At 32.6% G+C, this 13136-nt stretch overlaps 2 protein-coding genes across 2 annotated transcripts; both read right to left on the bottom strand.

Annotated features, from left to right (window-relative positions):
* Window positions 1-424: 424 nt before the first annotated feature.
* LOC103500187 (glutathione S-transferase DHAR2-like) lies at window positions 425-4807 on the bottom strand. The gene is made up of 6 exons (XM_008463404.3): window positions 4514-4807; window positions 4331-4421; window positions 4083-4226; window positions 1567-1687; window positions 1345-1485; window positions 425-705 (listed from the first exon to the last, which is right to left on the bottom strand). Exons 1-6 carry the CDS (start codon window positions 4569-4571, stop codon window positions 616-618), a joined length of 645 nt encoding a protein of 214 aa, XP_008461626.2. The 5' UTR covers window positions 4572-4807; the 3' UTR covers window positions 425-615.
* Window positions 4808-10993: 6186 nt separating this feature from the next.
* On the bottom strand, window positions 10994-12568 carry LOC103500183 (dirigent protein 24). The gene is made up of 2 exons (XM_008463399.2): window positions 12339-12568; window positions 10994-12126 (listed from the first exon to the last, which is right to left on the bottom strand). Exons 1-2 carry the CDS (start codon window positions 12528-12530, stop codon window positions 11134-11136), a joined length of 1185 nt encoding a protein of 394 aa, XP_008461621.2. The 5' UTR covers window positions 12531-12568; the 3' UTR covers window positions 10994-11133.
* Between the last annotated feature and the right edge of the window lie 568 nt (window positions 12569-13136).

Below are 13136 nucleotides of genomic sequence, written 5' to 3'. Positions count from 1 at the left end.
AAATCTAAAGAACTCAACCCAATAAATAGGCCTAAAATCAAACAAAATCCAAAAAAACTTAACCCAATAGGTCTATAATCGATTTGATTTCAACGCCTAAGAAACTAAAGATCGGATAAAGTTTTGATCTTCAAATATAAATTCTCACAAGAACACAAACAAAATTCTAATCTTCAAATATAAATCCTCACAATAATACAAACAAAATTCTAACATTCATTTCAAATCTCTTTTTAGAAATTACAGCCGAAAAAATTAGGGTTATAATATTTTGACAATTTTTACTAGTTGAAATTTCATTGGCCACTTTTTAAAAAGCTAATAATTATTTGATCATTTATCCAAAGATCCCATATTTTTACATGTATGTTTGAACTATTCTGAGTATAATATTTAATAGGGTTAGTTTCGTTTTTACTTCATATAACCAAAGCTCTCACAGCCTTTACTAAAAGATGAGGCATAATGATATTACACTGTTCCATTATAGCACATAAGAAAAATACACTTTATTGAAACATAGGGAAGATAACAAGCAAGCACCACAGCCAAATTCATACGAATCAAACCCCTCTTCCAATTATTTTATAACTTGGGGTGAATGCGTCCCTGTATTCAGGCAGGATTCACCTTTGGCTCCCATCCAGCAATTACATGTTCTGGGGTAGCTTTCGTCTTCACAAAAGATTCTCGAGTGAAAAGCAACTGCAAAATCCACAAATCCCCCCACCAAAAGTTCATCAGACCATCAGATAACGCATCTATTCCATTCTTTTTCACTATCGAGTTAGTTCTTCAGATCCCCCACCCCCTCATTAGGATTGAATAAATATGGATCCTGATAAAGTAACTAGCTGAACTCACATCCCACTCATTACGACTAAAATTTAGGGTAATTGATTTAAATGGCAAAATTGCCGTAAATATTTTTTAGCAAAATATCATTGTTTATCAATGATAGACAACAATAGACACATAGATAGATGTCTCCAGGTGTATGTTGTTGTTTATCCATATTTGTAAATAGTTGACTCATTTCCCTATATTTGAAAACATCACTTAAATTTAAAATTTGATTTGTGCATAACAACCTTAAAATTAAAGAACAAAGTTTATCCTATGATCCTCCATTAATTAGACACAAACCCCATTACAGCAGTTTTGAGTTTAGGAGAGCAGAAACCAACCAGCTTAATAGGTTTCAATCTAAGAAGCTAGCAAAGCCTAAGCAGAGAGTGAACAAACAAAACTAATAACCAATATGAATCTGATACGCTGGCTTAAATGATTTAATGGAATTAAAAGTCGGGAGTTATATAGCTCGTTTGTGCAACGACATTGTACCTCTTTGTAGGCGATTAAACTGGCCAACTCTTTGGGGATAGACCACTTCTTAAAATGGCCAAGAGCAATATCAACATGGTACAACTTCGGTGCCAGACTCAAATCAACAGCAGTTACCTTCTCTCCCGCAACATAAGGTCCCTGGCACCATGAAAAATTGCATTAAAAGAAAAGATAAAATGATACACACTTTAAAATAGTTGTTCTACATATTACACATACATCATGAGCCTTAAGATGCTCATCGAGCGCCTTCAACTCTACAAGTAAATCCTCCTCTGAATGATCCTTCGGGTTCTTGCTTTTCAAGAATTTTCCAAAAGCACTAAATATCTTCGATCCCCTATTAGCCAAAGGAGAGAGAGAGGACCGTTTTTTTCAGAACAAAAGCATGTTTTGTGATTTAGTTGGGGAAAGCCTTCACAATTAGAATCTTGCAAATGCCACATTCGGAGTACAGAATTAGGAAATCAAAATACTACAGAGAAATAACTTAAAGAAGAGTACAAATTCATGCAAACACTTACATAGATCATGAGTTTATTTCAGGCATCATTATAAGTTCAACCTCAATGTGGGATCATGCCCTAACCGTGCAGTAAATTCTTGTTCCATGACATGAAATGTCAATTGTAGAATAAATTCACTCTTTCTTTGTTGATTAAAAATTAGAGAAATAAGAAATTCAGGCAAATAGAAAAAAAAAAAAAAAAAAAAAAAAGAATCAGGATGTTAATTATTCATCCAAAACCGTAAGGTGTTTTGGGTGATTTCAAAATAAGTGCTCCTAGCAATATTATTTCAATTATAAATAAAAGTATTTTCCACCTTAGTTCTTCCCAGTCAATCACTTACAAAATCAAATGTGAGCACCTAAGACTTGGGGGAATGGAACATTGACTTGACCCTATTCAAGCTTAAGAACTTGGGTGACAGGTACCTCTACATCGGCCAGAAAACACTTTACAAGTAAATTTTTACAAAGCGTTTTAAAGTGCATAAACTTTTTTTCTTGTAAACCCCCTACATGTTACTCTGAGACATGGTGATTCATGTGAGAAGTGTTATCGGTCCTTCAAGATTTTCTCATCTTGATAATGGATGTAATGTAATGATCTTGAACCTACCCAATGCTTTAACGTAATACAAACATGCCCTTCCAAAATAAAAACATTCTGCTGCCTCTGAAAAGAAGGCTATATTGTTTAAAGCAATTCGATGAAAGAAACAATTGGATCAAAGAGACTAGGTGGGGATATGGAAACACTTCGGAGTTGGGTGTTTTGGCACACTTTTCTTTTATAACTTCCCACTTGGAGTTTTTTTTACATATTCTTTTCCAATCCTTGGAATCCTCTGTACATGTTGTTTCTATCAATGAAATTCTAGTTTAAAAAAAACCCACTACCAGTCAGTCTGCTCCATAAGGAAAGAAAAAGAAACATGGTTTTCGCAAATTGCAAGACAAATTCAGCTTCAATACAAGTCTACAACAAGACAAGACCAACCATTCTGATTTTTCTTTTTAAATGAAAAAAAAAACTTTCATAGAGAAGAAAAATGAAACAACAAATGGGAATATAAAAAACTAAGCCGATGAAAGAAGGGAGAATCCCATTACAAGAAAGAACCCAACAATAAGTAATAATAAAAAAAGTCTCTGAAATTGAAACACAAAGAAAACATGAAAGCGAACCAAGGACCAAAGCTCCCTAGATCTCTCTCCACACCCCTAAACACTCTACAGTTCCACTCATCCTAGAAAACCCATAAAACCGCACAGACGCTAGCAAGCCAAAGAAACCGACCTTTCTCCTCAAAAGGCAAATTGAGGAGAAACTCCTTGTTCATAGCACTGATGTCTCTGTGACGAACACAAGCGTCAGGAAAAAAGAATCCGAAACTCCTCTCACAAAGTCAAAGCACTATAGAATATGGTCCTGGCCTTCCTCAAAAGAATACAACAAAAAGGCCCTACAAGCGAAGACAACTTCCTAGCAAGCTTATCCAACATGTTAGCACAACCGTGAAGAACCTTACCTTTATAGGAACCTTAATCTTCCATAACACCAAAAGAGGCCGACTCACCTAAGGGGGAAGGATCAACCAAATACTGAAAGAAAGACATGCACGAGAACCCTTTGGGATGGGGACTCCAAAATCTAATGTCCCTTCTCCCCAGTCTAAAGGGGTGACCCTCGAGTATGAAAGAAGAGCAGCCACATCCATAGTCTCCCCATCGAAGAGAGAACGATGGAACCCGAAAGAAAAGGAACAAGGGTTGCCAGACCACACTAAAAATCGATAACGATGAAGCAAGAGACTACAAATGATGCAGCAAGGGAACAAAACACAAAGAGGTCTCTCCTCCACCCAGTGATTTTCCCAAAAGTAAGTATCTCTCCTCTCCCCCCACCACACGACAACCAAGTAGACAAAAGAGAAGGGACCAAACATTCTGTTAAAAGAAAGGTCAAAGAAGAAGGCAGTGAAACATGAGAAAAATGGACACATCAAACAAACACAAAGACGAGGTAACGATCATCCCTACCCCCAGAGGAATTATCACAAAACAAATAAAAAGTCCAAATATGAACTGTTGAAAACATTAGTCAACATAAAAGCACAGAAAACAGCGAACAGAATACAGAAGGCCTAAAGTTCATACATTTGAACATCTTCAGACATGGAACAAATGATCAAATCAGAAAAGGGTTAAAGAAGAAAAAGACGCTTACACAGAAGAAAATTGAGGAGGAGTAACAAGAGAAGGCTCTGGATACTTCTCCTCAAGAATCCCCACGATGACATCAGAATCAGGAACCCATTTGTCATCAAACTTCACCACCGGCACTTTCCCTTCTGGGCTCACTTTCAAGAACCTGCCAAAATCAACAACAATCAACACACGAGAGACAACCCCATTTGCTTAAAATCCTCTTTCTGTTGCTGCAACTCAAATACAAGCCAAATTTCGAGATATTACCAACTGGGTTTGTCGGACAGATTGATGAGATGCAATTTGTAAGGAACTTTCTTCTCCTCCAAAGTTAAGAGAACCCTCTGACTGAAAGGGCCTACAAGAGAAGAAAAACAAACCACCAATTACAAAATTGACAAAAACTGAAATAAATTTCTAAAGAAGAAAGCGAGAGAAAGGAGAACATACAGTCCCCAATCTCGTCCGGTGCACCAACAGCAGCCTTGACCGCAGCTTCGATGGCCATTTTCTTAAAAAATCTGGGAACTAGAGAGGAAGAAACTTGGAAATGTGTAACCGCTTAAAGGGAAACGTGGGTTATATATACTGCTTGCAATAACCCATTGGAATATCACAATCATTTACGTTGATCATGCCTTTTTAAAAGTTGAAATTAAAAAGAAAAGGAAAAGAAAAAATCAACCTTAAATGACCATTGAATTATGAACCATATATCCCCACGTTTTAAAGTTTAGTGTCATCTTCTCCTTGGCCATAGCATCCTTTCTCAAGTGTCGATTCCCTGTCTCATAAAGAGAAAAAGAAAAAAAAAAAAAAAGATACGACGCTAACCTATCGAACCTACACAAATTTGTTGTTTTCCCTCAAAATAAATTGTTCTCGAGCCTTCTCTTTTTTTCCTAACCATGTTTTTTTTTCTCTTTAAAAACAGCAAATTTTCTCTTTTGCTTTCCTTCTCTGATTTCATATAATTATTTTGATAAATCAATTGTAATTAAAATATATATGGTTGTTTTTAAATACAACACAAAGAAAAAAACTCTCAAATTTTATTATATTTTTAATAATTTCATCATTTGGTTATTTGATGTTAAATATTTTTCGATTACTATTTAATAAAAATCAAGTATCAATCATACAACAATATAATAAAATTTACAAATTACTTAAATATTATCGACAATGTGTAGTCAATTGTTGAAATGACTTGTCACAAAATTTTCTTTTTTTCAATTTTTTTCGAATTATCTACAGTGTTTTAACTCCTCATAAATATTTCTATACTTTTAAAAAATTAGAAACTGTAATTGATTTAAATTTTTATAATTAGCTTGAAACATTTTCTATATTTAATTGAAAATTATTTTTGTTTGGGTTCTTATAAATAGTTGTTAGAATTGTTCGTGAGCATCTCATTTTTTCTTAATTGTTATTGATACTTTTTCATTCTTTGCAAAGTTTCAATTTGATTCTAATCGTTCTTCGAGAAGAGCACGAGAAGGGTGTTATGTTAATATCGAAGAGCAATCATAAAAGAAAAAAAAAAATTTAACATAGACATCGTGCGCCCACGAATAATTTACTATTAAAACAAGGGTCATTGCATGCTACAAAAACTATTGATCTATTCGATGCTTGTGGTTACGTAAATCACAAACTATTGAGTACAATACATACAATTCTTCCTTGGGTAAATTTCTTTACGAGAAATGGAGATTCTTTTATTAAGAAAACGAGGACTAAGGATGAAATACAAAAGAAAATAAAGCAAACAAGAATATATATATATATATAAATAAGATGAGAATGAACCCTTCGTTTTCTTTTCTTTTTACAAGTTGGGGAATATTTCTAAGTGAATACCCATTTGATATTCCCATCATTTTTTTAATTGCCTTTCAAAAAGTTCTAAGTGTAAAATCAAAGTTTTTGGCATTATTATTGTGTATGGACCATTGAATATATGTACTACATCTATATAAACACCTTTAAAAGTGAAGCTGGCCACGTTTAAAATGAGGTATATATCTACCTTCTTCTCATCTACAAAGTCTCGATTGTCATCGATTCTCTCTTTTATATTAGAGTATGTTTGAAATACATTTTTAAATATTTAATTTTAAAAATAAATCTTATTTTTTTTAAAAAAAAATATAGTATTTAACAAAACTATTCAAAATAAGTTTTAAAGAGTTTTTATTTTAAGAGATTAAATAAAATAAAGTTAAGTTTATTTTTGGTTTAAGAACACTTTTCTCTTGGACTTTCAAGTGCTAAAGAGGGTGATTAAATAAACATTTAGAAAATGTGGGAAACTTTCAAACAAATTGTTAAAAAGAATAGGTAGGGAAGTCAAAAGATGCATGTGAACTATCTCTTGTGTGTTTCTTAAATTAAGAAGGAAATGAAAAGAAAAGTGAATTAAGTTGATTAAAACAAAAAGATTTTAAGGGAAAATAAAAAAACTCCAACCTTTCCCTACAACTCATAAATGGTTATCCCATTTTATGTCCAAATTTAAGATTATTCCATATTGGTTAAAATTTACAGCATTTTAAATGTGTGTACCACTTGGTCTAAATGCAACTTAATTTGATAAAATTTAAAAGTTTAATTTAAAGTTGATACAACTTAATAAGCTTAGTGGTCAAAATTATCTTCTTGACATGAATTTGATATAAATATGTGCATGTTGTAGTTAAGCTAAGATAAGTAAGACTGCACATGTATAAATCTATAGCTAGGCTAACTAAGCCTTTAGAATTGATTTATTATGAACTATGTGAATTTGATGGCATGATAACTTTGAATAATAAAAGGTATTTTATACCATTTATAGATGATTGTTCTGTCTTTACCTTTATATTTACTTGCATATAAGAATAAAAGTGATGCATTCGACATGTTTAAAGTGTTTGTAACTGAAGTAGAAAATTAGTTTAATTAATAAGAGGATTAAGGAGACTTCGTAGTGATAGAAGAGCAAAATATGATTTCGTTGCCTATAATGAGTTTTATAACTCAAAAGGAACAATACATGAGAAAACTACACCATTGAAATGAATGAAAAAGTTGAAAGAAAAAATAGAACTCTAATTGAGTTAGTAGTTGCTATTTCACTAGATTTGGAAGCATGTAGTACCACCTTTGTGGGATGAAATAATTATGTCATTCAGTTGTGTCCTTAATAGGATTTCTAAAACAAATAACACAACTTCACCTTACGAAGTGATCTTTAAGAATAAAACATCAAACTTCTCTTATCTCAAAACATGAGGTTGTCTAGCCTATCTTACAATTCCTGATCCTAAGAGGAGAAAACTAGCCAGTCGAGCATACGAGTGTGTCTTTATAGCATACGTTGAAAACAGTAAATCTTATAGGTTCTTTGACTTAGAAAATAAATTAATCATAGAATCGAACAATAATGCCGATTTTAAAAAAAATTTCAAGTCAATGATTAATTGGTAAAAAAATTTCAAGTAGGGGATTTTGTTGATGAAAAATTGTTTAAATAAAAAAATTATTGTTTTATCCAAAAATAGATTCTCACATTGCTTAGAAAGCAAAGTGTGGAAGCTCCGATCCCTTAAATACTCATATTTTGAGTTGTGGGTTTGGGCTCAAAAGGGGTATCCAAGTTTTAAAGAGGGTGAGGAGATAGGCAAATGTGACTTTGTCAATATTTCCACGTGTGGTCGGCGAGGCGTGGCATAGTGAAATAAAATAATGATAGACTTATCTTTTTGCTAAAATAAATTTTGACAGTTGAATCGTTTTTCATTAATTAATATTGTGGACAATTGAACCGTTTTTCTTCAAATCATAATTAATTTTGGACCAACTGTTTCTTCATAGTTAATTTTGGATCATTGAACCATTTCTTCATATATTTAATCTTGGACCGTTGAACCGTTGCATTTCCTCCACTATATATATCCCACTTCGATTCTCATTTGGGAGTATCGAATCGAAAAAAGATATATTTTGTTTAGAATTTCGAGCAAGTATCTATTGGAATGTTGGTTTTCTGTTTGGTTTCAATGCAACTTTAATGGACGAACAAAGGCTATTTTATCCTCATCAAGATGACGAGGCAATTCTAGAACTGATTACATACTGATCAAAGCTGCAAAACGTCTTAAAAAAAGAGAGATATATGACTCAGTCATACTACTAATGAGTTTCTATTTTGGAAATTTATACTTCCGATGTATAGCTCCATCAATGTTCTTCAACATTAAAAAAACAACGTCAATATGGGTGTCTACTGAACTAGCTATATAACTATTTTTTGGTGTTAGATTTATTTTAAATATAATATTATCATTAATGTGGCCTAATAGCATTATATGTTACTTATTTCTTTCGAACCTATTATTTTATTAGGCACATTAAGTTAAAAATAACGTCCTAATTAAACACTATGATGGGTGGTATCTATAAATAAAATTTTGGGTATGATCCTCTACTTGATTAAGTAATTTATTATTTACATCAAAAAACTTAAATTATGTTCTAAAGGAAGTTAAGGAGGAGAAACACAATTTCTCAAGAAGATTATCCATGGATCAAGATATGTTGTTCTTTAATTAAATTTAATTTGTAAAATTATCTAGTTCAAAAATCTTGAATATTATTATATATAATAGAGTTTTATTGTATATAATCACGAAACCTATCAATAATTATTTTGGGCGGAGAAAAAATAATTTTGACATTTTGATCAAATAAATTTTAATGTTTGAAATGTCATCCATATCCTTAATTATTATACATACCAACATTATTATTGAAACAAACATAGAATTTTTCAGTAGATATTAAAATAGGTTATAGTTTAAAATAAACAAAAGTTTAAAGTTGAGACCAATTTTCTTGCTTTGTTTTTTATTTAAAATTAAAATAAAGCTGAAATCGGAAGAACGTAAAAAATAGCGTTGTTTTCTAAATGGATGATAAGAATATGGTATATGGAAAATAATAAGCAAAAATAGAGTTAAATTTCAAACTATAGACAAAATGGGATATTTTTTTTTTTTTTTTTTTTATTTAGACTATAAAGTCGTGTATACACGACTTCTCTTAATCTAATCTCAACCTACGTAGTCAATATCGGCAGAAAGTGTGGTTAAATGCTAAGATCATTATTTTTTATTTTTAGTTTATTTAATTGTACTTAATATTTTTTAATTATTGATTTAGTAATGAAATCATATATATTGTTTTTAGTGTATTCAAATTAGTATTTCAATTCATCTACATAAATGGACTAAATTACAACCCCCAATTTTGATCAAGGTAGCACCAGTAGATGTTTCTTTTTTCTTTAAATTTTGTTGTTTGGTTCTTTTAGGCTTCTAAAGTTTTTCTTTTTAGCTCAAAATAGATAATAACTTCTCCGATGTTGATTCTCATCTTTTATACTAAAAGAAAAATTAGGCACCAACCAAATTTTAGAAAACAGATTAAAAGAAATGTATATTTAAGGCCATTTTACAATTAGATAAATAGACAAAAGTGTAAAAAGTAAAATTGGTTAATTTGCTAAGTCAGTATCAATCATATTAAATGTGATATGGGTAAAAAGTTAAATTGGTTAATTTGTTAAGTCAGTATCAATCATATTAAATGTGATATGTGTAAAGTGCCCCCATCTTTTGTCCTTTATTTTGATTCCTCACTCCCTATGTATTGTATACTATTACAGCAGTGATAATATTCGAAAAATATTACTCTATTCTCTATTCTTTTTATGTTTGATTTGTCGGTAGATATTCATAGTTTTCAACTTGATTTTGGTTGTTCTACTGTTTTCACACGTCACAATTTCATTTTTGTTTTATCATTGATTAGTTCTTTCCACCTCAGCACTCCTTAAATTCTCTATGATTTTGATTATATTTTAATCCCCAAACAAATTAAACCCTTTTACTTTTTGGAAAAACCGTATAGATGGACGGGTGATTCGTCGTACATATTACCTCAGCTCAAATGAAAAATGGCCAAGTTGATCTTAAGAGTGAATGAAAAATGGTCTATTGCTTGAATTAACACCTTGTGAATTTATTAATTCGTCATTGAAAACCATCACGCACTTGATCCTTTATATACTTAATAATAGATACTGACTTCTCGATGTTCGATGCTCGATACTTGATGCTCTATATATGTTCTATACTTTATATCAATATACTCTATCTTATATACTAGATACTTAGATATATACTAGATATTAGCTGTTTGATGCTCCATATTTGATGCTCTAAGTTTTATTTATGTTATATATACATGTTTTACGTTCGATGTTCGATTCTTAAAGAAACATATAAACAAAGAGAAAAAAATAAAGAGTAGAAATGCTAAAAAACAGAAAAATGGAAATGTAGAAAAGAAACAAAAAAGAATAGAAATGAAAGACGAAATGTAAAAGACAAAGAAAAGAATTGTTAAAAAAAAAAAAAAGAACGGAAGAAGAAGAAGAAGAAGAAGAAAGAACAAAATTGAGAAAGAGAGAAGATTGAGATCTAAGAACATAAATTGAGGTGAGAAAAGAAGATATAGGAGAGAGGTGCAAGACATCGAAGTACTAAACTCATGCCTTGTTGATGTAAGCCAAATGTCATATTTCATTGTTTTCGAACATTGAGCCATTTTTTGCATGAGTCCCTAGAAATGGGTTGTCTGTCTAAAAACTACGTACGCTTTGAATAGCTGGCTCTAGATTGTAAAGAAAACTTCGTATGTTTTGTGTAGCTATCAATTATAATAATGAAAACTAGAAAGCTAGTAGCTTGTTTCTTTCGAGATATGTTTGTTTAGACACGTTTATTTATATTCTTTTTCATATTAACTTACAGTGTAACGATGAATTTTGAATTACATTGAAATAAATTAAAACCGATTTTAATTACATGGACAATTAGATAAGCTAAAAGCAAATTACTTTGACATTAAAGATTTGATATTTTAATTAAAACACACCATAATATTTGATTCAAATGCACATAATTAAAACTCCCAAACCCATCTTCTTCAAACACAAATCAAACCCCAAAGTCTATATCTCACTCCTCTGTTAGATAAACACTAAAATGAATAATAGTATCCGCACCATCTGTTGTGTGTTGATCCTCTTGATGATGAAGCATCTCTACTGTTGCATACCCTCTTGCATTCTCATACTTCCCTGTCCCCCCCACTACCGCAATCTGCGATCCTGCCGTTGCTGTCCGGTGAACCCCAAAGAAGCTTATGCTATCCTCAGCCACGTGCTCGTGGCCACCGCTGTGAAACAATGCCGTTAAAGCCACTGTCTGACTGGTCCCATCCAACGAGCTAGCCATGTAAAAACCTTGTGCTCGACCCACCACTGCGGACCCGAGCTCATGGCCTTCGGTCAGCTCGTCGTCAATCACGGTGACGGAGCCGAACATGAGCTGTTGAAGAGTAACTCTAGAAGGGAGTTGGCCAGCGGTGACGAAGGGCTGGTTATTGTCTTCATCACCGCTGAGGATACCATTGTTGGCGCTATTTTGGAGGAGCAAGTTGTTGCCTTGTGCGACGCCATTGAAGCCGGCGAGGAAAGGGAGGTTGTTGTTGTTATTGATGATGTTCTTGAGGTTGTCGTTGTTGAATAGAGGGAGTGTTCCTTGGATTGGGAAGAAGTTGTCGTTGGGCTTCGAAAACGCAATGCCACTACTATCTGAGTTGGCCACGATTCCGGTGACTACTCGGGCGGAGGGATGGGATCCTCCGAGAATGTCGTGCATGTAAAATGAAATTGGTTCTGGACCCTTAACTGCAGCAGGAAGGGGCTCAGTTGGCGGTGATGGTAATGTGGGTACGGCAGCGGTCGGTGATACCGCGGCTGGAGTAGTAGTTGCATTGTCATCTTCTTGATCATCTTGTGTTGGTCCTGGATTGTTGGTTGCTGCCACTGGCGGATTGGTTCGGGGTATTGCAGAGTCGTCTTCCTCGTCGTCGTTGGTAGCGGCCGGAGATGGAGTGGTTGCTGGAACTGAGCTTCCCGTGGTTGATGGTAGTGCGGTTGTTCCACCCTGACAATATTAACGAAGCAATTAAACAACTTGTAACTTCTCTTTAGTTGGATTTGAAAGTCATTAAACTTCTCTTTTTCATCTTTGTATTTGATAGAGATGAAATTGTTGTTTATACTAATTGAGTTGTACAACTTTCCTAATAAATCTTCAAATGACAACATGTTCAAAAAAAATTTAAGAAAATAAATAAGAAAGAAAAAAGGGGAAACCTGAGTTGCCGGAAAAGTGGTGGCCGGCGAGGGGATGGTGGCCAGAGGAGGGGTAACTGCCGGCGTTTGTGACAGAGACTCGGCGTCGGCGTCATCATCCATTAATACTCTGGCAGCAATGGCAGATCTTACACCATAGAAACTCACCAACAAAAAGAAGAAGAAGAAGAAATAAAGAGGAGTCTTAGCCATTTTGCAAATTAGGAGAGGAAATATTGATTGAAGTTTGAGAGATTTTGATGAAGAAGAAGGTGAAGCGTTGTGGGATTTTATAGTTTTTTGTTTGACAAGAATTATAATTATTGTTATTATTATTCAAAAGAGAGAATTAATAAAAGTTGTTATTATTGGAGCTAGTAATTTAATTAATTATTAAACAAGAATTAAATGGAGTTGGTTTTTGGATTTTATTAAGGAATTACCTAAACCTCCATTTTTTGTTTAAATATGAAGGCCTTTTTCATTTTCTCCCAAAGTGATTTTGTTGAGTAGTTTGTGTTTGGTGGGAAATGGGATTTGGTTGAAGTTTCTCAATTAATTATGATACCAAAAACACACACACAAATTAAAGTGTTAGAAAAAATATCTATTATTTTAAAAATATAATAAATCAACTAATTTTGTTTATAATATTTCTTTCTTTCAATAGTGTCCAATATATATTAATTTCTAAAACTTTTAATGGTATCTCAAATTCAAGATTTTTAAAAATTAATTGATGAGGGAAAATTTAAGAGTTTTTTTTTTTAAACAAAAGAAATAAAAAAACAAATTATTTATCCTCAATGGAAAAGAATC

Source organism: Cucumis melo, chromosome 10, assembly GCF_025177605.1.
Source record: "Cucumis melo cultivar AY chromosome 10, USDA_Cmelo_AY_1.0, whole genome shotgun sequence".
NCBI classification, from domain to species: Eukaryota; Viridiplantae; Streptophyta; class Magnoliopsida; order Cucurbitales; family Cucurbitaceae; genus Cucumis; species Cucumis melo.
The sequence above is the reverse complement of the archived record's forward strand: the minus strand, read 5'-3'. Positions and strand labels throughout refer to the sequence as shown.